The 26940-nt window shown below is 34.7% G+C and overlaps 2 protein-coding genes across 2 annotated transcripts; both read left to right on the plus strand.

The window, feature by feature from the left end:
• The first annotated feature begins 4900 nt into the window (after window positions 1-4900).
• On the plus strand, window positions 4901-10069 carry LOC102581819 (adenylate kinase 4). Its single transcript, XM_006341673.2, has 6 exons — window positions 4901-5140; window positions 6649-6794; window positions 6901-7020; window positions 7101-7268; window positions 9152-9241; window positions 9708-10069. The coding sequence occupies exons 1-6, from the start codon at window positions 5038-5040 to the stop codon at window positions 9807-9809; spliced, it is 729 nt and encodes a 242-aa protein (XP_006341735.1). The 5' UTR covers window positions 4901-5037; the 3' UTR covers window positions 9810-10069.
• A 2482-nt stretch (window positions 10070-12551) lies between these two features.
• Window positions 12552-24984, plus strand: LOC102582144 (urease-like). The gene is given in 18 exon segments (NM_001288202.1): window positions 12552-12677; window positions 13037-13110; window positions 13690-13735; window positions 13839-13944; window positions 14718-14860; window positions 15381-15491; window positions 16723-16886; window positions 17004-17373; window positions 17449-17557; window positions 18391-18530; window positions 19489-19626; window positions 19704-19795; window positions 19967-20096; window positions 20171-20329; window positions 22503-22670; window positions 23863-23997; window positions 24272-24343; window positions 24763-24984. Coding segments are annotated over 18 exon segments (2505 nt in total).
• The last annotated feature ends 1956 nt before the right edge of the window (window positions 24985-26940 follow it).

Raw genomic sequence — 26940 nt, forward strand, 5'->3', positions numbered from 1 at the left:
ATTACTAACCTGGGAACACCTCGTTCTTTTTCTGCTGCGTTATTAACATAAAAAGCAGTACACGACCATGGTGACTTGGAAGGCTTTATCAAACCTTTTTGTAATAAATTATCAATTTCTTTTTTGCAGAATTCAACTAGTTCGGTATTCATCTGATAGGGATTTGATTTGGTAGGGATATTTTCCTCAGAGAAATCATCTTCATATGGAAGAGTTACAATATGCTTTTTTCGATTCCAAAAAGCACTAGGATGATCAACACAAATATCAATGGCCATTTTTTCAGAAATGAGCTTAATCTTTTCCTGTACTTTATCAGATTTTAAAGTATCGAATATATTCATACTAAATATCTCAAGTTGTAAATAATCAACATGTTTTTGTTTCATTTTAATTAGAGCATTAATATCTCTAGAAATAGGCTCGGTGATAAAAAGTATAATTAATATCTTGATTTTTATAAGTAGCAGAAAATCCTTTAGCATTTATTTTGGTAAAAGGATAAATTGCATTTATAAAAGGAGTTCCTAGAATAATAGGAGGGTATAACTGATATTTTACTAGGAAAAATAAGTGAGGAATACAAACTTTATTCTGGCAAATACGAGTATTAGATAATTTATACTTTATATCTAAAGCATGACCAGATGCAGATTTAACCATATGAGTTGTTTTCTCAAAATATTTAGTAGGTACTAGACCTTCTTGAATGCAACTCACATTAGCGCCACTATCAATCATAGCAATGTTAGTTATAGAAAAAGTATTATCAATTAATATAGTACATTTAACATACCATTTATGAGCTGTAACAATTTGCATCATTCCTAAAAACATATTTTGTTTCGGATCAATATTCAAAGTGTTGGCAAGAGTATTTTCTTCAGCAGTAGATTCATCAACCTTTATTTTTCCTTTGCTATTAGCAGACTCAATCTGAGTAAGACGGTGATCACAAATAATATGATTTTGTTTAAGAAATTTAATTTCTTCCTTTAAATGTTCAATTTCTCCTTTTAAATCATCAAAAGAGGTATCACGAATAACCATGGTTGTTTAGAAGAGAGTCTATTATGAACTTCAGACAAGGAGTAACGAGCAGAATAATTAAACTCATCTTTAACCTTTTTATCATTAGGAATATTAGATGAAGAGCTAGTTTTACCAGCAGCCAATTGAATGATCTTTTCACGAAGAGTATTATCGGTTACTTATTTTAGAAGTTCTATCACATTGTCTGCAGTGATAGTGAACATATTCAGGTCTTCGAACTGAGATTGCAGCTTGTAGAATTCATCATGTTCGCAGTGACAACTATCACCATGACATTTGCAAGCATCATTCGAATCTTGTTGAACCTTACTAGATGACTCAGGTTGCTCATCCTCTGTTGCATAACTTGCTTCAGAATCATTATAATCTGATTCGGAACCAGAAGTATATAGAAAACTATAAATCTTCTCTTGAATATCATCATCAAGTTTTAGAGTCTTAAGCTTTTCTAGCTTACAATTTGGAGCTATATGCCCAAATTTTCCACATTTGTAACACTTAATCTTATCAAGATTTGTGAGACTATTATTTTTATGGATCAATAAAAGTATGTATTAGCTGGTTCTGAATTATTATTATTATTAATTATTATAGTAGTAGTAGTAATAGGTATTGTAGTATGGCTTTAAGTATAGTTAACTTAGGACTCTACAATTTTCTCCCTATATAAGGAGTATGTACTTAACAATTTTTATCATCAATACAATCCTTGATTTCTCTAATCCTAGACGTGAGATTTCTACATGGTATCAGAGCTTAAAGATTTTCCGCTCTTTGAGTATTGATAAAAAAAAACCTACACGTTAAATTGCAATGGACCCTTCTACCAATACTATGTCGACCTCCTCACTTCACCAACTCATTGCCGCTTGCTCCATTAAACATATGCTAACAAACTACCTCATATGGAGGACACAAATATCCCATTTGATTCAGTGATGAAACTAACTATCTCATCACATAGAATGAGCCAAGTAAAAGTAGTTGTTCCATTGGAAAGACTGCTGGGAAAGTTGTAGCGGTTGAGAAGGATGCAAAAGATAGTGGCACCATTGATGATTGGAAGGAGATAGATGTGTTGCTAAGGAGTTAGATCTCAGGCACTTTGACCAAAGAAGCATGTACCTGATTGTGGGCTGCTCAACTGCCAAGGAAATGTGGGAATGCTTGGAAGAAACTTATCTTCAAGTAACAAAAGATAAAAAGTTTCAGCTTAAATAACAACTACAAAGTGTTAGGCTAGGAACCAAAAAGATTGATGAATACATCAAGGAATTTAAAGGCATATGTGATGGCCTTGTAGTCATTCACAAACCTGTGGATGAAGATAGCAAAGTAATTAACTCTGCTAGAGGTTTAGGTCTCAAACACAAGACTTTCAGGACTGTCATGTTAGGTAAGGCACCATATCCCACCCTTAATCAATTTGTTAATGTTCTCACGGGTTTTGATATAAGGGAAGATGAAGAAGAGGTGCCACAACAAAATCATAACATGGTATTCTCTGCCCAAAGAGGTAGGGGAAGAGGAAACAACAACATCAACTCCAACATCAACTCCAGAGAAAGAGAAAGAGGCAAGCCTGCTGGACAGAGTTCTCAGAATAGTCAATGGACCAGGTTTTTCGAACAATCAAAGTTTCCCAAGTGGAAATAAGGAGAGGATCAATACTGAGTCATGTCAAATATGTGGTAGGAATAATTATACTACTCTTAAGTGTTTTTACTAGTGGAATCACTCGTATCAATATATAGATGAACAATCACAAGCAACGATTTGACATCACATTCATATCGAAGCATTGACAATACAAGTTTTTGTTGGGTATTCGAAGCAAGCTAGGAGTAACTGTTCGTCTACTCTCTAGCATGAGGGAAAGTGTTAAAGATGAAGGAAGCTGATAATTGAAACATGTCAACGGAACAGTTCCAACGAAGCTGACTGACATGTTTACAACACACGTATTTATAGCAGTGTTGTAGAGTTAGAATCACACTAGGATTAGACTACTTATATCGATTAGGAATATATTACGACTCAGATTAGATTACGATTAGGATTATAGTACAACTAGGATTAAATTATTTATTATTATTATTATTATTATTATTATAGTAGTAGTAGTAGTAATAGGTATTGTAGTAGGACTCTAAGTATATTTAACTTAGGACTCTACAATTCTCTCCCTATATAAGGAGTATGTACTTAACAATTTTTATCATCAATACATCCTTGATTTCTCTAATCCTAGACGTGAAATTTCTACAAAATTATGATATAAATCATATAAAATGAAAATAATGTTGGAGTTTTATTTGAACTTGCCATTTGAAATTTTTGAGTTGTATTTTTTGCTCATAAACATAAAACCTACATAAGTTGTGAAAACTATCAAAATTGTCTCATATCTCTATACAATACAATTTTATCAAATAAATAAAAGTTTATAATAAAAACATAATACACTATTGTAAAGTTATTCTAAAATATATAACATTTATGGATTGAATTTAAGTTCAAGAAAAAAGTAAAATTGAACGTTAGTTGTAGTGTACTACTTTTTAATAAAATTGATCATGTATTTTTTGCTCAAAAACTTAAAATCTACAGAAGTTGTGAAAACTATCAAAATTATCTCAATTCTCTATACAATTCTATCAAACAAAAAACAAAAATTATAACATAAATATTATACACTATCACAAAGTTATTCTAAAAAAGAATACAACATTTATTGATTGAATTTTAGTTCAATAAAAAGGTAAAATTGAACGTGAGTTGTAGTGTACTGCTTTTAATAAAATTGAACATGGTTAATATTATTAGTGATTATACTATCACTTCCTCCGTCTCATATTAGTTGATCACTTTTCTTTTTACACACATATTAAGAAATCATAAGTAAGAAGATAATTTTACTAATTCACCCATTTAAAAACTTTTTGAGAATTTTACAAACAAATGTGAAAACTTTCAAAAGGAATTAATTGTAAATGTATTATAGGAAAGATTTAATTAATGTTTTCTTAATTTAGTAAGATGATCAACTAATATGGAATAATTATTTTCAATAAGATGATCAATTAATATGGGACAAAGGGATTAGTTATTTAGAAAAGAGGAAATTTCGCAAATAACCACAAAAAATAACTTAATTAGGTTTCACCAACATGAGTTGTGGTGCACTGGTGAGAATGCTTCACCCTTAACCAGAGGTCTCAGGTTCGAGCCTTTGGGTATGAAGAAAATCTTGTTGGGAGCACCACCCCCGAATGGGCCCTGCAGAGCGCGATTCGGATTAAGTCGGGGCAACAATGTGGGCTCCGAACACCGGGTGGGAAACCAAAAAAAAAAACTTAATTAGGTTTCATAACTATAGTTTGTTAATTATGATTCCTAGCTACATGTCAGAGGTAGGAGAGAGGCGAGCGAGATTGGGAGAGGGAGGAGAGAGGTGAGTGAATTTTTATGGTATCACTAAGATTTTTTGTTCAGAGATTACTTATTAGTCAATGATACTAATTAGTAAGATTTCTTTGTCAATATCGCTCACTTCTCTTCTCCCTTTCTCGATCTCGTTCGCCTATCCACAAAAAAAATACAAAGATTTTTAAAAAGGGAAAAAAGATAAATATATCCCTGAACTATCGTAAAAATATGACGGAGGATATCTGCATACTATTTACGATAATTCGAGGTATATTTGTCATTTTTTCCCTTTTAAAAATAAGAAAAAGGGTTTGTAGATTGAAGAGCGGCCCACCAATCGAGAATAGAAAGGGCCCAAATTTCAAGACAGAGGTTGTGTGTAAAACCCGTCATTGACTTTGCTCTACTATTTTATTCCTCTATTACAAAGTCATTTTTGTGTATCTATAGTTTGGTGTACCTACCAATACCATTACCAAACCCAAAATCCCATTACAACAAGTGTTGTAGGCACGGCACGCAAAGGGAAAGAAGGCAAAGAACAAGAAAGCAAGCATGGCTGCTTCATTAGAAGATGTTCCTTCAGAAAGCCTCATGTCTGAAGTTCTCCGCCGTCTGAGATGTTCTTCTAAGCCTGACAAACGACTCATTCTCATAGGTACTTCTTCAATTCAACTTTTCAATACTCTAATTCGTTTACTGTTATCAAATGGATCCGCTTCGCCTCTTTCAGTATAGCATATATATTTGTGATTTTTCTTTCTAAGCTAAGAATCAGTCAGAATGATGAACAATTGTTGATATTTTGTGGGATTGGACTAGTTACATATGATTTTTAATTTGACTTAAATATTACATTTGTGATAGTTGAAAAATATATATATTATAGTAATGGTTGAATGTAAGTTTGATTTAGAAAATACTGCATTAAAGTTAAAATTTGAATGTTTGAAGGTGTGAAAGTTGCATAGAAATTGAAAAGTGTTGGACATCAAGTGGAAAGATTTCCGGGTTAGTTGGAACAGAGGGAGTATTTAGTATTGAAATGAAATCGATATGAATAGAGTATGAAGGGATACATAGGATTTGTAACGAAGGATTCAACCTAATTTGTGATTATACTTGCTTGATGGGGACTTTAAACTGTATCTTATTGAATGTGCCAGAGTATTTTAGCTGGATGAATTTGGTAATGCAGTGTACAAATGAATAAAGCTACATCTTTTAAAATAAAATTGAGTAAAGACTGTAGAGTATGAAGAAAGCTTCCATTTTGAGTTTCTTGTTTTCACACCACCGACCCCAACTAGTTTAGAAAGTTTAGAATTGACGCATTGGTGTTTTATGCGTCTAACACTACTTGGTACCTAGCAAAGGATAGATCAGATCATTGCGATGAACCGATGCAAAACGAGGAGTTATTGCGTCATGGGTGATTCAGAAAAGTGTGCACGTCAAACAATATGTGCAAAGTGATTTAAATGAGAATCTGTTGGTTCTTTGAATCTCAACTTTGAATAGTTTGGATTGTTATTGTATATTGGAGGTTGAAATTAGTTTTTTAATTTTGCAATTTGATTGTTATATTACTAAAATTCATATACTTTTGGTATTATTTTATTTTTTGTAAATTGAGTGCTTCATTTCTCACCTGAAGTCCTGAACTCCATGGACCTTGTTGTTTTTATGCACTTTTTGCTGTTGAAAACACTGATATTTACAGCTTGCGTTGATATCCAAATGGGCAGCAGAAACTTGTTTTTGTTGAAAAGTTAGCTTCAATCCGTTTAAAGCAACTATATTTGTTAATTTTGTGCTTTTATTAGCACAAATGGGAAGTTCTATAAATGCAGCTACTGTATTAAAATGCAAGATCAAGAACAAGAGTTGTTTTTTGACTTATACTTTCACAATCTTGCGCAAAATGTTTCATAATATGTATCTCATGTAATATTCTCCTTGCAAATCATTGATGTTGTTGACAAAGTGTTCCCCTGGCTTCTTTGACATTGCTATGTTGCCAGTTCTCGGTTCAAATTTTCATGATATCTACTCCTTCAGGGAGTTCTACATTGATACTGAATGAAAAAATATTGTTATCAATTGTGGTGATGAAGTGATTTGTGAAGTTCAAAGCTAGTGCTAACAATGTGAAACTAATGGCAGGTCCACCGGGATCCGGAAAAGGTACACAATCTCCTATCATAAAGGATGAATACTGCTTGTGCCATTTGGCCACCGGTGATATGCTCAGAGCTGCTGTTGCTGCTAAAACTCCACTCGGGATTAAGGCCAAGGAGTCTATGAACAATGTAAGTGGCAGACAGTTTTTGGGGATGGGCAACAAACTTCGTAATGTTATTTCAAGTGCTTTTTCTCTTTTTGGTGAATGATGTCCTTTTTGGGTGATTTTTACAGGGTGAACTTGTGTCTGATGACTTAGTTGTTGGTATAATTGATGAAGCAATGAAGAAAACTTCATGTCAAAAAGGCTTCATTCTTGATGGTTTCCCAAGGACAGTGGTTCAAGCAGAAAAGGTTGTCCAAAACTATGAAAATTTTGCATCGTGACTTCTCATCCTATTAGTGGTCTTACTTTTAATTGTGACGTGATACAGCTAGATGAGATGCTTCAGAAGCAGGGGGCCAAGATTGATAAGGTGCTCAATTTTGCAATTGATGATGCAATCTTGGAAGAGCGGATCACAGGCCGGTGGATTCACCCTTCAAGTGGTAGATCTTATCACACCAAATTCCAACCCCCAAAAGTTCCTGGCGTCGATGATGTAAGTTTGCTAAGTTGCCATTAGTTTTACGGATTGTCTTCTGTGTGAATGGCAAAGTATGGTTGTCATACCTCTAGTGGCTGTAGTTTCTTTATCGCTTTACATACATTTGCTGAAAACAAATTATCCTTATTGGTAATTAACATTGACCTCTCTATTGTTTCTAAACTGCGGAGAAATTTTCTGGGAGTTCAGCTTCCTAAACCAGAAAGTGGTGGTAATTAACTACCATTTTCCTTATTTAGTTTCTAAAAATAATATTTGGGGAGTTTAGGCGCGTTATTATGAGTCTCCCAATTTTATTTACTTGCTTAGGAAGTTCTTTCTCAAGACACCTTTAACTTGTTCAATAATTAGCTGAAGGACGGTAGTTTCTGACCCTTAAAGTTTTCCAACGAAGTACCTGGTAAGATGGCTTAGTTTGGCTTAAAACTAGTTGTTGGTCTTATTCTTACGTTTCCAACGAGATCAGTGTTGTAAAAGCCATTGCTTGGTCGTGTAAACTGTTAAGTAATGAAGCAATGCAAAGGGAGGGGTTATCGCTTTCTGGGTGAAGCCATGCGGTTCAGAGAAATGGGTGCTTCAAAACATTGACACACATAGGTACTTTACATTTATAAAAAAAAAATGAGACACATAAGGGTCGTTTGGTAAGGATACATTAGAGAAAATAATGCATGCATTCGTTTTGTATATTACCAACACCTTGTTTGGTACACTTTTTCAACCTATGTATGACTAATAGAAGCATTATACACTCTATTTGGTATTATGTTATGCTATGCTATGCTGTTTGGGTTCTCCAAAAAGGATGCCGCTCCGTGTCGGATCCTTCGAAAATGAACTACTTTTCAAGGATCCGACATGTACTTGTTGATATTTTTGAAAAGTCTGATCAACAAAATTGCTATGTATAACTAATAATGAAAAACTATGGTATTAGCAATGCAAGAGTTTTTAATGCATGCATTAGAAGGGTTAAAGACTCAATTGCCCCTCAAAATCATTTCCACATCCTCTCCATGATATTTGTGGAGGATATTTTTGTAAACAAATAGTTTGTTTTAGTAATTATGCAATATATGTTATTTTTAATACACCAAACCAAACAATGCATTAACAGTGTTCTTAGCATAACAAATGTCAGTATTATTGATACACCCTATTTAGCACTATTCTTATACACCCTACCAAACAACCTCACAAAAGAGAAGCTGTCAATTTTTTGTATCTCAACTCTCAGAGGTTAGGACTGATGTTGGCATAAGTCATAACTATAAATTTGATGCTGAAATTAGTAATTTTAATTGCAATTTGATTATTATATTATTAACTTAATATGTGATGGATATATTTTTATTTTCCGTAAATTGTGCGCTTTATGTCAAAGAAGCTTTGTGCTTACTTCTGGCTATTTGTTACAAGTATAAACCTCGTCGCTTTTTGGTGCTTTTCGCTTTTAGAAACATTGCCAACAATTAACCATTTCCGTTTCAAGAGCTCGATTTCTCAAAACAAACAAAATGGAAACAAAAGATGTTGAGACGGTCTCAAGCCTTCAGTTATGTTGCATGGGCACAGATATGTATGTAATGGACAAATTGCGTACAGCCGATATCCTTTGCCAGTGTATATGGATATATTAACGATTTGGAGTTCATAAATTCAAACTAACATAGAGCAACCTAGTCACAGTAAAGGAAAAATAATCATCAAAATCAATTCCGAATCTCAAATTTTAATCCGGGACCCGTCGTTCTTTAGTATTTCCTGTGAAGAAACAGTAGTGTATTTGAATTCATGTTGTAGCTAAAGATGATCAATGATATTAGTTATTCGAAAATATCATTGAGCGGTTTACTGATGTATCGTTCTGCATGCAGGTCACTGGAGAGCCTTTAATTCAACGGAAAGATGATACTGCTGAGGTTCTCAAATCAAGGCTAGACGCATTTCACCGTCAAACTGAGCCGGTTTGTATTTACAGTTCATTCTTACTTTCTCTAAGTATTATAACTTGTATGTTTTATACTTTACCATAAGGATGTTCAGGATTTTAAAATTCGTTTTTAACTGTGAAGAAAAATTATCTAGTTCTTATTTCTAGACAAACAATTACTTCTGATATCCTCGGCAGTAGGATAACTATTCTGATTAAGATGTGTTATTTGAGTGCGCTTAAAGTGTCTATTGAAACAAAGATGTAGAATTACTTGACCGTGAAATAGTGGATTAACAATTGTGGCAGTTAACCGAGTAGCAATAGACGCACAAGTATCTTACGATAACCTATCCATTTGAGTATGAAAAACTTTGTTATATGAGCTACTATCAGCATTTTATGATATGACGGATAAATGTTTCTACTAATATCTGCGTTATGCGTGCAAAAGGAAGTCAAGTTTATGCATGACCTTTTAAAATTGTTTGATAATGCAGGTAATCAATTATTATTCCACCAAAGGTGTTGTTGCAAGCCTTCATGCTGAGAAACCACCAAAGGAAGTTACTTCTGAGGTTAAAAATGTGTTATCTTCTTGAAAAAGATCATCTATCACAAGAAAATTGAGACATTTTTTTTTGTATTATCGGAAAAAAAATCTTTCTGATTTTTTGTTGTGTTATCTGCGGCTTTTTGTGCAAGGCCCTGAGGAATTATTGTTTGTATGGGGAATTTTTGCTAATAATTTTAGAAATAACTCCACATTGGAATAATAATCCATATAAGCCAAATCTTAATTTGGGATTTGAGCATAGTTAATTGATATGTGATTTGAGAATTATGTTTGGTTGTTGTAAAATGTAGATTATGCATCACCTTGATTAATGCTTCAAGAGGATTTTATTTTCTTTCGAAATTAATTAATTTCTTGATAATATATATTCCTTTTCCGGAAAGTTTGGTGGTATTAGAGGCGTTGGTTACGAAAATATTTGGAAAAATTTCATAGTATAGCAAATATATGTGTTAATGTATTTATTATATATAGTTATAGTTAAAATAATCATAATTTGCAGCTACACTAATTATTTAATAGCTATTATCCAATTTAGAAGTATATCGTCCAACAATTAATGTATTTCTAGGCTTAATTTTAGGCATTGAATTTATTTATCTTTCTTTCCTCTTCCGTCTCTCCAATGGTCCTAGAATATCCGGAATATTTTAAGTAACTAAGCATAATTAACTATCTATCCAATCCAAACTCACACAAAACATCATGCATTTACTTTCTCAAGCTCAATCTAAAGGTCGAGAAATCATAGCCTACTGCAAAGCAGATTACGCGCTCCAAATAACAAGTCTGGAGCTTTTTCTCTGTTGTATGACCTCCGAACGCTATCGAAAAATAGTATCACAATGTCGACATAGTCGTTTAGACACCAAAAACACATTAATTAGAGATGTATCAAAATTCGAGTCAAAATGGAAATGTGAGACTTACCCAGAAATTTAAAAATTGACTTGGTCAAAAGATCGGTTTAAGGTGTTCTACTAAACAAAATAAGGTGTTCCTCTTCTCACCTTCTCTCAAATGAAGTTATTATTTATACTAAATATATAAATAAACGATTGAACATTTCATACATAAATTGTGGATAAAATCCATGTTGAAAAATAGACAAAAATTAGGGGGAGGACCAAAAATGCACTAATATTGCAAACATGAGGGACTATTACTACTCCATGTGAAAACTCAAGAATGACTTTGGATCCTAATCCAAAGATAAGAGACTATTTTGGGCCTTTTCACCATTTGATATTCGATATTTCCCGAATACCAAATTATTTATTTAAGGGAAAACGACATTTTTAGTCCTTGTGTTAAGGCTATATTCTTATTTTAGTCCTTGTGTTATCTAACTTAACACTATTAACCTTCAATTATATCAAGTGAGTGATTTTTTATCCCTCAACTAACAGATCCAAAAAAAATTAACAGAGAGTTCACTGCTAAAAGGGGCAATTCGGGTATTTAAAAGTTATTGCTTGAGAAATAGAAAACTTTTTAAAAAAAATTATTCGCTGCATAACCTAGTTCAACCCTAGTTCTTCACAACGAAGAAGTCTCGATCTATTTGGTGTGGATGTGCAATGGAACTGCGTTCTAAAAGTGGGTTGAAATTCACTCCATCATGTGAGTACTCTTTTAAGTTGAATAGGCAAAGAAAAATATCTCAACAAATATACCAGAATACTTTGAATTGTTTTTCCTTAATGTTATGCAAATTATTTGTATATGTGAAAATATGATTCTAAATATATTATTTGTAAACTTCAAGCTACCAGAAGAACTCAATTTCAAATACCCTAAGGATCTGTATGGTAACACACCATATTCAATTTTGATTAGAAATTAAAAAAAATTGTTAGCATCATCAGAAGCACCACATAAATTCAATGTTCTCAATTATATCTTAGAATCTACACATCTTTAATTTATCTCGAAGAATTCCATTCAATTGTTATCAGTTTCAACAACAGTGATAATCTGAACTGAATGTATTACAAAATCAACTCTTCCAACGGATTACAAGTAAAATTGAAGCTTAAGGACACTTATAAGTATGGTAACATACAAATAATTAAAATGAAATACCCAAATTGTCCCTTTAGCAGTGAACTTTCTGTTAATTTTTTTTGGATCTGTTGAAGGATTAAAATCACTCACTTGATATAATTGAAGGTTAACAGTGCTAAGTTGGATAACACAAGGACTAAAATAAGAATATAGCCTTAACACAAGGACTAAAAGTGTCGTTTTCCCTTTATTTAATGAAGGTCATCTATCAACATATTCATTACTCATTAGTACAAGTTCAAAGAGAAAATTATAGAATAAGCATAAACAATCCAAATATATATGTTTTTTTATGTGTATCAATTTATTTTTCTTGATGTCTTCTCACTTGTCGATCCTCTATAATATTGTAGCTCTACATTAAAAAAATTAGAAATGATTGGAAAAATATTAGCAACTTTGTAATACCGTACCAAATCGAAGTTTAATTTACGGTCTACCAGTTTACCGAATCACAATTTAAAATTTTGATATTTAATATCTACTTTTAACTATCAATTACCCAATTATCAAATTCGAAAATTTGAATATGGAATAATAAACACATAGTAGGGAAATATAGGACGGTAAAGATTGCAGTTATTTCCCCTTCGAAAAAATTGGGATATTTGTTTTTAAATCAACCCGTCAATGGCTTCCTCGTGTGCTTTTGCTATTGTTCATCTTGAGGGCTGCTGCTATTGATTCGTGAGCCGAAAAAATGAAGTTGGCTCCAAGAGAAATAGAGAAATTGATGCTCCATAATGCTGGTTATCTTGCTCAAAAACGTCTTGCTCGAGCTCAACTTCTTAACTATACTGAAGCCGTTGCTCTTATTGCAACTCAGGTATCCTATTATCCAAACATTTTTTATTTATTTATGTTTTTGAATGAAATCGACGTGAATGATACAGAATTTGTATAGAGGATTGAGTATAGTTGATAGAAAATGTCACTTGTGTTATTTCCAATGATATGAGAATTTACAGAGCCGACTTCTATGGGATTGAGGTATGGTTGAATGATTGATTGATTCGGTTACCTTTTTTATTTGTAAATCTAATGGTAAAGGTTCTAATTTTTGAAATTGTGTTGACTTTCAGAATATATGGGGACTATATGATTCATCTACTATTTTATATGCTGATTATGCATAAAAAGTTGTAATATATTGTTGGAAGCTTATCTGTTATTGTGGCTTACTAGGTCTTAGAATTTGTCCGTGATGGAGATAAGAGTGTGGCTGAGCTGATGGATATCGGGAGACAATTACTTGGAAGGTATACTGCACATGACAGTAGATAGTATGTAGTTTAATGATCTTCTATGAGATTAATGCAACTCTTGCTATGTAAAGAAGAGCTTATAATTAATTGGAGAACAGATTGCAAACAGGCCGATTGCATTCTTCTCTATTTTATAGGGGTGTCATCAAGCGAAAAAAACACTTCAAAGTTCCACCTGTCCATGTAAGAAAGCAAACAGTGTGAACTGACACAGGAAAGAGGTCGCAGGAAATAGAATAATTTGAGCATAGCAGTATCGTATGCATCAGCATTCAGATTGTTAAGTGTGACTTCTTGCAGAAAGGCTTGTTTGGGGTGTATATTTCTTGGTAAAAGAACACGACTGCCTTGGCACCAGGAAGTAAAAAGTCATGCACCTAGAAAATGGAAGAAGGGAATCAATTAATAAACATGGATGATGTAAAGAGTGCATCGTAAGAACTGTGCATGTTAATCGATCGTAGGTGAAATCAATATGAGTGGACTGAAATGCCTCAAAGAAAAAATTAATTTGAATGACTGCATGCTTTTGATGAAGATCAATGGGCTTACAATTAACTTTTTTGTTGTCAGGAGACAAGTTCTTCCAACTGTTCCTCATCTGTTGGATTGTGTTCAGGTACTACAGATGTCCCATTTTCTCTGTCTTTGATGATTCTTGTTGTCATGTTCATCTTCAGTTCAAGGTAGTTGGTGACTATTTCAGTGGTAATGTAATTTAGGTAGAGGGGACGTTTCCAGATGGAACAAAATTAATCACCATCCATGACCCTATAGCATGTGAAAATGGGAATCTGGATCTAGCTCTGCATGGTTCTTTCCTTCCTGGTAATCATCTCATATACTGGTTTTAGTATCTTCAACTGTAATTTTCTTCATTTGCAAGAAGTGTGGTTTCACTCTTCTCTATAGAAATAAATCTTATGGAAGAGGTACTCTTTGTACATAAATTGTGTTGCAAACCTTATTTGACTAGTTAAAGAAAAAGGTTATATGACTAGAGTTTGAATATGGTGGAAGAATTATTTCACTTGTATGAATAAGGTCCTCTAAATTGAGTTTGATGCTTGCTGACACACAGGGCTCCATCGTTGATTTGAATTTCCCAGAGCTCATTTCTAATTGAATTTGGTGGGTATTCTGCCCTAATCTTAGAGTTTCTATTCACTGGCTCATCCCGCTGAATTCTCCGGCCACCCCCGTTCTGTCTCTCAGGACATGGTTTGGGAGGGCCTGACTGTCATCTAGAACAATTCTTACTGGAATAAGAATTTCCCTCCTTCTGCACTGTCATCTAGAACAATTCTTACTGGAATAAGAATTTCCCTCCTTCTGTGTGCAGAAATTTAGTGGTACTTCTTGCAAATAAAAATTCTGATCCTTTTAGACCCATATGATACCTAAACCTATGTGTACTTGTAGCGGCTTCATTTGAGCTACTCTTTGTAATCTCTGAGCAAGTTTTGCCATAACGTGATATCGCCACCGAACTCTGGTAATTTCAGGAATATATTTAGCATTATGCTGTTCTGGAAGTGAATTATATTCGATAAGAATCTATACTTTCACATACTTATTGTTTGAAAGGTATCATTTTGCAGTTCCTCCTCAGGAAAAGTTTCCGGTGATAGAAGATAGCAAAATTCCTGGCCAGATGTGCTTTGGAGGTGGACTTATTGTCCTTAATCCTCAAAGAAAGGCAGTAATTCTCAAAGTCACTAATACAGGTGACAGACCAATTCAGGTGCTTGTCTTTATTGAATTTCTTCCCTCCTTTATGCTTTACAACATTCCGCTACTTGACCCTGTAAGTCCACTCCTGACCCTCCTAAATGAATAATGAAAAGAAAAAAGTATGGAAAGATAGATAAGACAGTATTGGGAGAGAAATATTTGAGTGTCCTGTTAGATTCTTAGTTATGCCGAAGGTATCCTGCATGACTTACTAAAGTATAGAAGGGGACATAGCTAGTGTAGTGATACTACATCTGTTGCTGAAACGAGTTTCATATTATTTGACATAAGTTGTTAAGTTTTCTGCTTATTAGGTGACTATAAGTTGCTAACTTCTGGATCATGTGCTTAGCCTGTTCCAAGTGCATGATCATGTTTCTCTCTTAGAGATTTAGTATATTCAGTATCCAGATATACAATGGGGTTGACTGTCTTGAATGTATTTCTAATGAGTCAATCTGAAGCTCCCAATCCCTCTTATTTGAAATGAAAAATGCGGAAAAGAGGTAACTGTACCATAATATTTACAGGTTGGCAGCCACTACCACTTTATTGAGGTCAATCCATCCTTGATATTTGATCGAATGAAAGCACTTGGCATGCGTCTAAATATACCTGCAGGAGCAGCCACGAGATTTGAAGTAAGACTTCTGACCCTTTTAGCTTTGAAGCAACACTTAACTTCATCTATGTCTTGCTTTTGCAAGGATGGGAAAGTGTTGCAAAAGCAACAAACACATATCTTTCTTTTTCTGAAAATCTCTTCTGCCTGTAGTATTCACTTTTTTAATATGGAAATTTACATGGAATGGTGGAGTTACATACAACCATGCTTCTTGAGCTTGGTTCTGAATTAAGGTTTTCTTGAATTGGCCTGGGCATTGATTTGTGGGAGAGATTAATGCATTGGGGACATATTGCTTTATCAGGAACACTAAACGAAAAAAAGGGATGTGTACAGGAGTCAAGCCACTTGTCTTGTTTGTGATTAAGCATCTAAAGATAGAGTAAATGAGCTTGTTAGAGTGGGTTAGGGTCCCACATTGGTTGGGGAATGGACCGGTGGTTTGCTTATATGGACTTGGGCAATCCTTTCCCTCATGAGCTAGTTTTTGGGGTTGAGTTAGGCCCAAGTACCATATCTTACATGGTATCAAAGCCAAGTCCTTCCATGTCTGGGCCCCTATGTTATATTTTCCACGCTCCAATTGGGTCTTGGCGGTGTTAGAGTGGGTTAGAGCCTCAAATTGGTTGGGAAATGGACTAGTGGTCTGTTATATGGACTTGAACATTCTCCCCTCATGAGCTAGTTTTTGGGGTTGAGTTAGGCGGTTAGGCCCAAGTGTCATATCTTTACAAAGCTAATGGCTCCACATAGTAAATTTGTGGAGAAAGATACCTGTAAGAATAGGCTACCTACCTTTTATAGAGCATGTACCTGAGATGTCTAAAAAGCTAGTTTATGTTATAGTTTCATCGAATTTTTGATTTGGAACTAAAAAGCTCCTTGATGAAGAACAACAAATTGACATAATACCCCAGGTTAAAGTAGACTAAAAAGGCATCAATATTGAACAGAGAACTTGTCAAATATTTGATTGACAGAAAATTAACAGTATTGTTTGAGAGTAATTGGAGAAGATTCTTTCCATTGGATGTCCTTCCATTTCCAGTACTGGTTAGAAATGAAATAGCGTGCATAAATTAAGCAGTCACCTTTCCATGCTTAGATGCTTTTATATTTGCTCATCTCCAGTCATGTCCTTTATCTTGTGAAGTACTGGTGCTCAACTATGTTAATCAAATTTGACATTTCTCGTCCATTTCTGCTGGCTTATGATTGGAGTTGACAAATGTTCATCACTCTTTTAGCCAGGAGAAACAAGAAGTGTTGTTCTTATTGGGATTAGTGGAAAAAAAGTGATCAGAGGAGGTAATGCAATTGCTGATTGTCCAGTTGATGATGCAAAAGTTATGACATTAATGGGAGCTCTAAGTGAAGGAGGATTTGGTCATTTGGAAGAGCCAAATCCAAGGTCTGGTAGTATTGTTACACTAACTTTTTTCTCTTGGAACTTCCCTGAGAATTTTTGTTGCTTAATTAATGTAGCTGCGAGAAAAAGGGATATCTTAGCTTGAAAAATATTTTGCAGGGAAGGTGTTGTAGGAGAAGAATCTTGCTTTTCGTTTTCGATGACTCATGAGGAATATGCCAACATGTTTGGCCCCACTACTGGAGACAGAATACGTCTGGGTGACACTGACCTGTTTGCTGAAATTGAGAAAGACTTTGGTATCTTTGGTGATGAGTGCGTGTTTGGGGGTGGAAAAGTTCTAAGAGATGGAATGGGTCAGGCGTGTGGATATCCTCCAGCAGATTGTTTGGATACTGTTATAACAAATGCTGTAGTGATTGACTATACAGGAATTTTCAAGTGTGATATTGGAATTAAAGATGGTCATATTGTTTCCCTTTGTAAGGCAGGTAACCCAGATATCATGGATAGTGATGCGATAATTGGGGTAAGTCTGGAATATTATGATGATAAGTTGCCAGAAGGCACAAGAATGTGAAGCTAATGACTCGTGATCTTTCAGGTTAACACTGAGGTTATTGCAGGCGAAGGAATGATTGTAACAGCAGGAGCTATAGATTGTCATGTGCACTTTATATGCCCTCAACTGGCATATGAGGCAATATCAAGTGGTAAATTTTATAATTTATATTGTATTTTTAGAATTCCCTTCGAAAATTGCCAATACATATTTTTTGTTTTTACGTTTTTGTAGAATGTTTATGTAACAACTGTGTATAGCTAGATCTGTAAACAATAGGATACCCCATGCTCTTGTAGTGTTCCAAAATTATGTAATTAACTCCTGTCTTTGATAGGTACGATCACTACCAAACTGAGCATATTTTCTCTCTTGTTTGGTGTTCTTCTGGAGATTCAATTTGATCGAATGTTGGAGACTATTGTTGCTTTTTTTTTTCTCTCCCTTCCTTTTCTGTGTGATATGGTCTTAACTCACCTTCAGAAGAGACCTCAAAGATTTTGGCAGCTGTAAGTTATTATTCATCTGCAATGAAAAATGTACATATGCTGGGATGCAGTGTAAACGCTGATAGTCATTCTAAGTATGAGATTTAATGTTAGATGATGTTGGTTGGTTGATGCTCTACTTTTGGATTTAAGCTAATTATGAAAAAGGGTTAGTAATCCGAGGTTTTGGCAGTCCATCCATAAACTAATTTGTTTAACTGACTTAATATTGACGGAACCACATGCATTCGGATGCTATAAGGATCATTTTGTCATATGGGCAATCAGATCTGCAAGCTGAAGTAGACGAGGCTTTATATGAGCTGTTTTCCCAACAGGCTGAGTCTTAAGCTTGCTTTGTGTAGTTCTATAAGTGGCTTAATTTTATGTAAGACAAACTTAATCTATTGTGTTTTAGGAAAGAGGAGTGAAGTGATAGATTGCTAGTCTTTGTGTTTAACTTCTCGTCGTGTTTCCTTCTTTACGGCCCTTGTAGGAATCACTACAATGGTGGGAGGTGGTACAGGGCCTGCTCATGGGACACGTGCAACCACTTGTACACCGGGGCATGTGCACATGGAATTGATGTTGCAGTCAACAGACGAAATTCCCCTAAATTTTGGTTTCACTGGAAAAGTATACTTATTTGCTCGCTTGTTTTACTGATGAAAAAAATATGCTTATTTTCTGAGATTTACTGTAACAGGGTAACTGTGTGTAGCTTCAGATTTCCGAACCATGTTTCACTTGCTTGTAAGCTCAACTGGCATAACCTAGCACTTCACAGAGACAGAACCAGATGTCCTCACCCTTTTTGCTACTATTGGGACCAACAAATTGGAACAAAAGACCTTTGTTTCTGTGTTTGCTGTGTTGGGCATAAATAGATAATTTTATGCTGATTTCTATAGCGTAACACATTGGTGATTTCCAACTTGAAGTCCATAGGAAGATGTTTCTTCTTAAAACAATGTGGAATGCATGTTGTGGTGCATTTATTTCTTTGCCCAATTGTATAGCAGGTAGAGGAAGACCTACATTGGGATTAAGGGGGTCACTGGCACCCGTTAACTTTGGATTTTTTATATATATACAAGTGTATATACCTTATATATGGTCTATATTAGCTCTTGGGCACCCTAAACTATGATTGCTGTTTGGGGGCAATGGTCAAGGCCCCTGCCGGTGTGCTTTGAAAGCTGGATCTGAATCCTCTGAGCCTACAATGATGCACCTTATTCTTTTACGTTTTTGAGTTGAACAAATTCTATGGTTAAAAATGTCCTAGAAAAAAAAAAAGATTCAAGAATTGCGGCAAGCTGAATTCGAACTCAGAACCTTGTTAGGAAAATATAACAGAAAAAAACAACATATATATAGCATTGGGCCAGTGGCACCTAAGGGGCTCTTATTAACTTTAGTGCCATTTTAGTTGATATATTTGTTTGGTTTTGACCTTGGTGTGTAGGTGCCATTGCACCCCCTCCCTCTTTGATAGATTTGCACGCCAAAATTTTGTAGCTAGTAATTGGCATGATTGTGTTAAAGATAGTGGTGCGCACTTTGAGAATCCTGGGTTCGCCTGTGATTGCAGGGTAACAGTTCCAAGGCTGATGGCCTACATGATATAATCAAAGCTGGAGCAATGGGACTAAAGCTTCATGAGGACTGGGGAACTACTCCTGCTGCTATAGATATGTGCCTAACTGTTGCAGATCAATATGATATTCAGGTGCTCGTTCCGTTCAGAGTTTGCAGATTTAACCAAGTTTTACTAATTAAAAGGTGATTATGACTTCTGAAATGCAGGTCAACATCCATACTGACACCTTGAACGAATCTGGATTTGTTGAGCATACAATTGCTGCTTTTAAAGGTCGCACCATACATACATATCACAGGTAAACACTTACATACCTTCTCCCTCCAACTCTGAAGGAATACAGGAAAAAGAAGAAATAGAGAGCCAAGAATGACTAATTGAGAAAAAAAGATTTGAAAGCGCTGTTGCTTACCTGTAAGATCATTAAACAGAATTCTTCTATTTCATATCTGTAACATGTATTCTATAGTGAAGGTGCTGGTGGTGGACATGCTCCGGATATAATCAAAGTTTGTGGTGTAAAGAATGTAATTCCCTCATCAACCAATCCAACACGTCCATTCACTTTGAATACTGTGGACGAGCACCTTGACATGCTGGTAAGAGAAGCTTATATTGAGGTGAAGTTTCTATGCTCCTGAATAGTATATTGTCCTGATACCTCTACTTGCAGATGGTATGCCATCATCTTTGCAAGAACTCCCGAGAGGATGTAGCTTTTGCTGAATCCCGGATTCGGGCTGAAACAATTGCTGCAGAAGACATTTTGCATGATATGGGAGCAATTAGCATTATATCTTCTGATTCACAAGCCATGGGTCGAATTGGAGAGGTTTTCAGTAGTCTAATTTCCTATTAAATTTTTTGATTGAGAAACATCATATTGCAGGGAAACTTAACCAATTATATGATATTGCAGGCAAACTTAACCAATTATATGATATTGCAGGCAAATTAACCAATTATATGATATTGCAGGCAAAACTTAACCAATTATATGATATTGCAGGCAAACTTAACCAATTATATGATATTGCAGGCAAACTTAACCAATTATATGATATTGCAGGCAAAACTTAACCAATTATATTGATATTGCAGGCAAACTTAACCAATTATATTGATATTGCAGGCAAACTTAACCAATTATATGATATTGCAGGCAAAACTTAACCAATTATATGATATTGCAGGCAAACTTAACCAATTATTAGTTTTTTTCAGGCTATCATCTGTTAAGGGCCAGTAAACAGAATGACTGGTATTTGTATAATCACATCAGCTTACTGCAGTATGCTACTTCGACGTTCTGAACGTCTACCTACAATAGCCCAATTTTCTATTTATGTTGTTAGAATATTAAGTGAATATGTGTCGAGATTCATTGTATCATATAAGGAAAATCATATAGAATATTCTATAGGATACACTAGGATATTCTGAATCTAATTATAGAATATTTACTTACCTTTTAGCGTAGGAATTACTTACCTACACCATTTAATGTAGCCTAAGACTCCTATATAAGGAGCACCTCTTGTACACTATTAATCAAGTCAATGAGCTTCTTCTCTATTTTCACATGGTATCAGATTATTTCTATTTATGGTTTACCCAATATTGCCCCATATTATGTTGTCCATGCTCCAAATGTCCAATCCTGGCCCCTGGGTGGAGGGGGTGTTAAGTGTCTCACATTGGTAGATGAAATGGGTTGTAGTCTCCTTGTGTGGTCTTAGACAATCCTCACCTCTTGAGCTAACTTTGGGGATTGAGATAGACCCAAGGGCCATTTTATTATGGTACCAAAGTAGGTACAAGTCCTGGGTTTGAGTCTCACCACTACCACTATCAAAAAGAATTTCCACGTGCTTGAATCATCCAAAGTTCCAAACAATCAAGCCCACAAGTGAGGTGGCATGGTGAAGACATAATTAGGTAAATAAAACTGTACTGTTTTTAATAGTTTAAGCTTTTATGTGAGATGGTCAAAACACTTCAACATAGGTTATAGTATGTATCCTGCTATTATGATTAGGGCTTCCCAGGAAAGCAATATCTGTCCTTTCTTACTTGTTAGTTGATATAATCTATGTTGCTCGGACTCTTCAAAAATGTCAATGGGCACGTATCAGATTCATTAAATGTAGTGTATTTTTGGAAAATCCAATAAGGGTGTGGCATCAATAGTGAAGAGTCCGCACAACTTAGGATATAATAAGCTCATGTCATGATTAAGCCGAAAGTGCATATAAGAGAACTTTTTGTAAGACAAATCTCACTTACAATCCCATGTACCGGAAGTTCGGAACCTAATTAAGCTGAGGAAAATAAATGAAGAACTAGAGGTGCCATGCCATCAAATATATAGTATAATTTATTTCTTTTCTGTCTATTGTTATTTCTTGAAGGTGGAATATGGAAAAAGAAACTAATTGAGTAGGCCATATCCTAGACCTAACACCTGCAGTTGGCAGATTTTGATGGGAGACTGCAATTGTCCTTGTGCGAGGAACTTACATGCAGCAAGTAGTTTGGTCTGAAGGAGAAGCAGCGCCAAACTGATATCTCCTTCCAGCTCTCCTAAACTATTTTCTTTAGTTTTCCATCTGATAACACATGAAAAGACTCTTAAAACTGCTTTATCTCCTTTGTACATCGAGTGCCATCCTTCATAAAATCATAATAATAACTTGAGTGTCATCTTCTTAAAAGCTCAAGGGAGAGATTCAGAAGTATATGATAAAGTTTAACTCTGTTGTTATCAATAGATATGTGTATCTGCGGTGGGGTAGAAAAATGGACAGGGGATCGAATTGCAACAGGAGAATTTATGTTGTCTAGTCAATATGAAAATAGTAATTAATTGAGTAGTGTCAGGTTCTTCTGTTAGGCCTGTAATCAGCTACCTGCTGTGAGTTAGCACTGAATGTGATTGAGATGAATATATATGCTATGAAACTTGGCTGTATGATATAATATTGAACAGATACTTGTCTTACTAGGTGATCTGTAGAACATGGCAGACTGCCCACAAGATGAAGTTATTTAGAGGACCATTGGACATTGACGGATCAGACAATGACAATTTCCGGATCAAGCGATACATCGCAAAATACACTATAAATCCAGCAATTGCTAATGGGATCTCTCAATTTGTCGGATCAGTTGAGGTCTGTCCTTATCATCACTGTTCATCTCATGTTTGTTTAATTCTTCAACGATTGTTTTACCTTTGACTTTCAATACCAAATTCCAAATTCTCTGGAGAGATGCTTCTGTGATCCTATGAGTTGGACAAATTCTTCTGTGATTCTATGAATCAGACAAGTTTTTCTGTACTTCTTTTTAGACAGTGGGGTTGCTTATGATACATGGACTCTTCATTTACCTAGATGTATCGAAGGTGTATGACAAGGGTATGGATATATTTTCTGTAAGTCCTTCAAAATACTCCAAAATGCCTGTAAAAACATTGGACATGCCCACGTTAGATCCCATATACAAACCTAATATCTGAGTCTATGTAAAGTTTGGGGGGGGGGGGGGGAATTGACTAAATAAGGAAAAGATAGAGTTGAATTCATCTCGAAGGAGTACAAAGTAACACATTTAATATCATTTTTAGCATATAGCATAAAGCGCGAAAACCAAATCTCATCAATCACATATTAAGGAATTTTAGTACACTGAGTTTACTCCATTTCTTGAGATAAAGGAGACCCTTATAAGGCTTTTAAAATGTAGAATAAGTTAATATCTCCTCTATGGCGATGATTTTGGAGTAACTTAATTTGGTAAAATAAGGAAGCTTCTAGTCTTTTTGCCGATAGAATTTTGTCTTCGATTTTATCAGTATGCTGCAGGTATGGAAATGACAGACTTTTATCAGATCCTATGATGTGGACTCACATATACCTTTGTGTCATCAGTCAATGAAGATTTCTGTTCTTTTTTCTTTGTTTGGGAGGAGTCGACAATCTAAATGTGGTATCATCTGGCCTTATAAAAGTTGGGCTGATCAAAATATGCAGTTTTCAGGAGCTCTAGGTAAAAACTATTGATCTCATTTTAATCAAACAGAGAAAGCCAAGGAGTTGATTTGATTAGCTCGAAACAAAATCACAATAATATAAACAACATACCCAGTGGAAATCACAATAATATAAACCATGCTAGAAAACTTAAAGCACGTCTAGTTCAACTAATTTCTAGAAACTTGCGTTGTATAAAGCTATTAGAATCTTGAGAGGCGATTATTCTATCCTTTATCATTGTAGTGCTGAAGGCATTGTCCTCTGAAAAGTCTAGCACTTCAACTCTCATTGTCAAAGATTACAGTTTCATTTATTGGATGTCTTGCAGGTAGGGAAATTAGCTGATCTTGTGGTGTGGAAGCCCTCATTTTTCGGAGCGAAACCAGAAATGGTGATCAAAGGAGGCGTAATAGCTTGGTCAAACATGGGAGACCCAAATGCTAGTATCCCAACTCCTGAACCGGTAACTTTTTACATTGGTACTCTTTTTTATTCACAGTTTTTGCTTGTAACCAGCTATTGGGCATAAGTTCTTGCATCAAAGAGATCCAACATCGGAGTAATGTTTCTGAAACAACTGTATATTTTAATTCACTTTTTCAGCTTCATGTCTGAATCTTGAATTATTGCTTATGTTTTACTAATAGCCTCTGCCAGTTAAACCCTTATTCGGGTTTGTAATCCCCTTGAAGTCAGAGTTATCTGTATTTTCACTACTGAAGCACAAGTTGTCACAGGTGACAATGAGGCCTATGTTTGGAGCATTCTCCAAGGCTGCAAGTTCTAATTCAATTGCTTTTGTCAGCAAGGCATGTCTCTCTCTCTCTCTCTCTCCCTCTCTCTCTCTCTCTCTCTCACACACACACACACACAGCCCCAAAAGTGTGTGGACACTTTCTTATATATTTAGAAGTTGGGATTTACTTTGTATACACTAACAGGGTAAAGGTTGTTTGCATAACCTGTTAAAATTACTATCTACTCTATTTTAATTTCCAGGTTACAATATTAGACTTGCTAATAGCTACTTTACGTAACTTAACCTGATAAAATAATTATACAATGTCAGTCCACCATACTTAATAAGAGTCGACGTTGGGACAGTTAAAGTTTTAATGATGTTCTTGGTAGCCTTGCTAGACATAAGCTCTGCATCTACACAAAAATGGATCAAATAATTGGGGGGAAGTTGTACAAAATATGCTCTTAACTACTCTAAATGTAACAGGCAGCTTTGGATGCTGGAATAAAAGATTCATATAGACTAAACAAGAGGGTTGAAGCTGTAACTAATGTGAGAAATATCAGTAAACTAGATATGAAGCTCAATGATGCACTGCCTGACATCAAAGTCGATCCCGAGACATACACGGTGACTGCAGATGGAACAGCCCTTACATGCCCCCCGGCTACTACTGTACCACTCTCCAGGAACTATTTCCTCTTTTAGCAGTAACTAGTTGTACTCCAGTAGTTTTGGTTGTCCTCCAATTGGTTGTCTTATGTAGCTTGGCTGGTAGAATTTAATTTTCTAAAATTCCACAGTTTCTTTGGCTGCATAATTCCTATAGAGTGCAAGTGAGAGAACAATAAAAGAGTTGTAACCTTGAATAGCTTAAATGCTGTAGCACTGTCATACAGGATTCATACCTTATTTAAGAACTTAAATTCTCGTTTCTGTAATAAATTTTGCACATGATAGTATGTTTATACAACTTAAAATTCTGGTAGCATTGTCACGTTTTCGCCACAATATGTTCAATATGGTTGTAATTTAAAGGCACAAGTCATCAACGGTTACTTATTGTTCACATAATTCGTTTAGAAAGTTAGAGCTCTTAATGTTTCCATCTATGAAATTTGTGGGTTGAGAATATATATTCCATCTCTTTCCTAATATTCCTTTTACCATCACCTGAAAATATACATTAAAATTGTGTTTTTTTAGTTGTTGGGTGGGTTATATGAGTATATTTTGTACTTGAATTGCTTTAATTGATTTCATCATGGAAGAACCTTATTCGATATTATGTATATTCCTACTTATGATGAAAACTGTGTGTCAGCACTCATTTATATAGATAAGGGCTAATTAGAACTGCTAAATTAAACTAAAGAATTAGATTATACAACTGTTTGGACCAAACTTTATTGACTAAAGAATTCCACCTAGTTTTAATAAGAGGATTCTTTGCTTTATAGGATGCTAAAAATTAAATATTTTATGAATACTTCTTTCCCAAGTGTAAAATGTCCCTCATCAAGTTCTTGGATTTGAAAAAGTATTATGTGGGGATGAAATTTGTTGTAAGAAGGAATTCGATGAAGAGTAGAAGATGGAGAAGATATTAAGGTTTGGAGTGATCCTTAGATTCCTAATTCAATCGGTTTTAAACCCCTACAAGGACATACACAAATAAATCTAAAGTTGAGGGTAAGCGATCTTATAGATCAACACAATCATATATGGAATATTCAAGATCTTCATCACTAGTTTTACCCTAATGTTATCAACTCTATTTTGTCTATCTCAATATTTAGTATTGAAAATTATGATAAAATTATTTGACATTATACAATTTAGGAAATGATTATCATCTAGCGAAAAGTCTAGCTAATAGTATTGATTCTAGAAGTGAAAGACTTCAAGCCAATGGTCAGTCTTTTCAAGTCTTTGGATTTTTTTTTGTATTCACTTAAAATAAAAAAACAAATATAAACATTTTCTTATAAAATGCATTCTTAATGTCCTTCATGTTAATGTATATATTTCTAAGAGATCGCATCAAAACTATGATGTTTGCAGGGTCTATGATTTAGTACTGAAATAATTGATCATATATTTTTTAGTTGCCCGGAAGCTCAATTAGTGTGAAAGTTATCTTCCATCAACTGACCTAATTTAAAAGATGTTATGAATTTTTCAATATGGTAGAATGACTTATTTTGTAATACCTGTCAATATGAAGAATTTATTGAGCTACTAAGATAGAGTGTATTTCTTTTATGGCAAATGTGGAAAACGAGAAATTCGTTGTGCTTTAGTGGTGGTATATATGAACCTAATGACATAGTTAATAAGACTTTATTTGATTTACATGAATATAATGATGTTGTGCGAAATTCGGCAGCTTTGACTCCTATACATAATAAGATTTATGATGTAACTATTACTTTGCTCGAGATGGAATTGTTGTTTTAACAGATGTAGGTTTACAAAGAGGGAATAAAAAAGCAAGCATTGAAATGGTTGCTATGGATAGTTGTGGTTATTTGCTTCATGCCTTTTGACACTCTTGTTCAATTTGTAGGAAAATTCATAATTGCTGAAGCACTAGCTATTCGTGAGTCTGTGGAAAAAGCATTGCAAAAAAGTTGGTCAAAGGTTCACATACTATCATATGCA

This window comes from Solanum tuberosum, unplaced genomic scaffold (genome assembly GCF_000226075.1).
Source record: "Solanum tuberosum cultivar DM 1-3 516 R44 unplaced genomic scaffold, SolTub_3.0 scf00027, whole genome shotgun sequence".
NCBI lineage: Eukaryota > Viridiplantae > Streptophyta > Magnoliopsida > Solanales > Solanaceae > Solanum > Solanum tuberosum.

What these genes read in the sequence shown, in the direction of transcription:
- LOC102581819 (XM_006341673.2), top strand. Translation starts at nt 5,038, where the DNA reads ATGGCTGCTTCATTAGAAGATGTTCCTTCAGAAAGCCTCATGTCTGAA. An exon ending in CAAACGACTCATTCTCATAG is followed by an intron (nt 5,141 to 6,648) that starts GTACTTCTTCAA and finishes AACTAATGGCAG; the next exon opens with GTCCACCGGGATCCGGAAAA. An exon ending in TTCACCGTCAAACTGAGCCG is followed by an intron (nt 9,242 to 9,707) that starts GTTTGTATTTAC and finishes TTGATAATGCAG; the next exon opens with GTAATCAATTATTATTCCAC.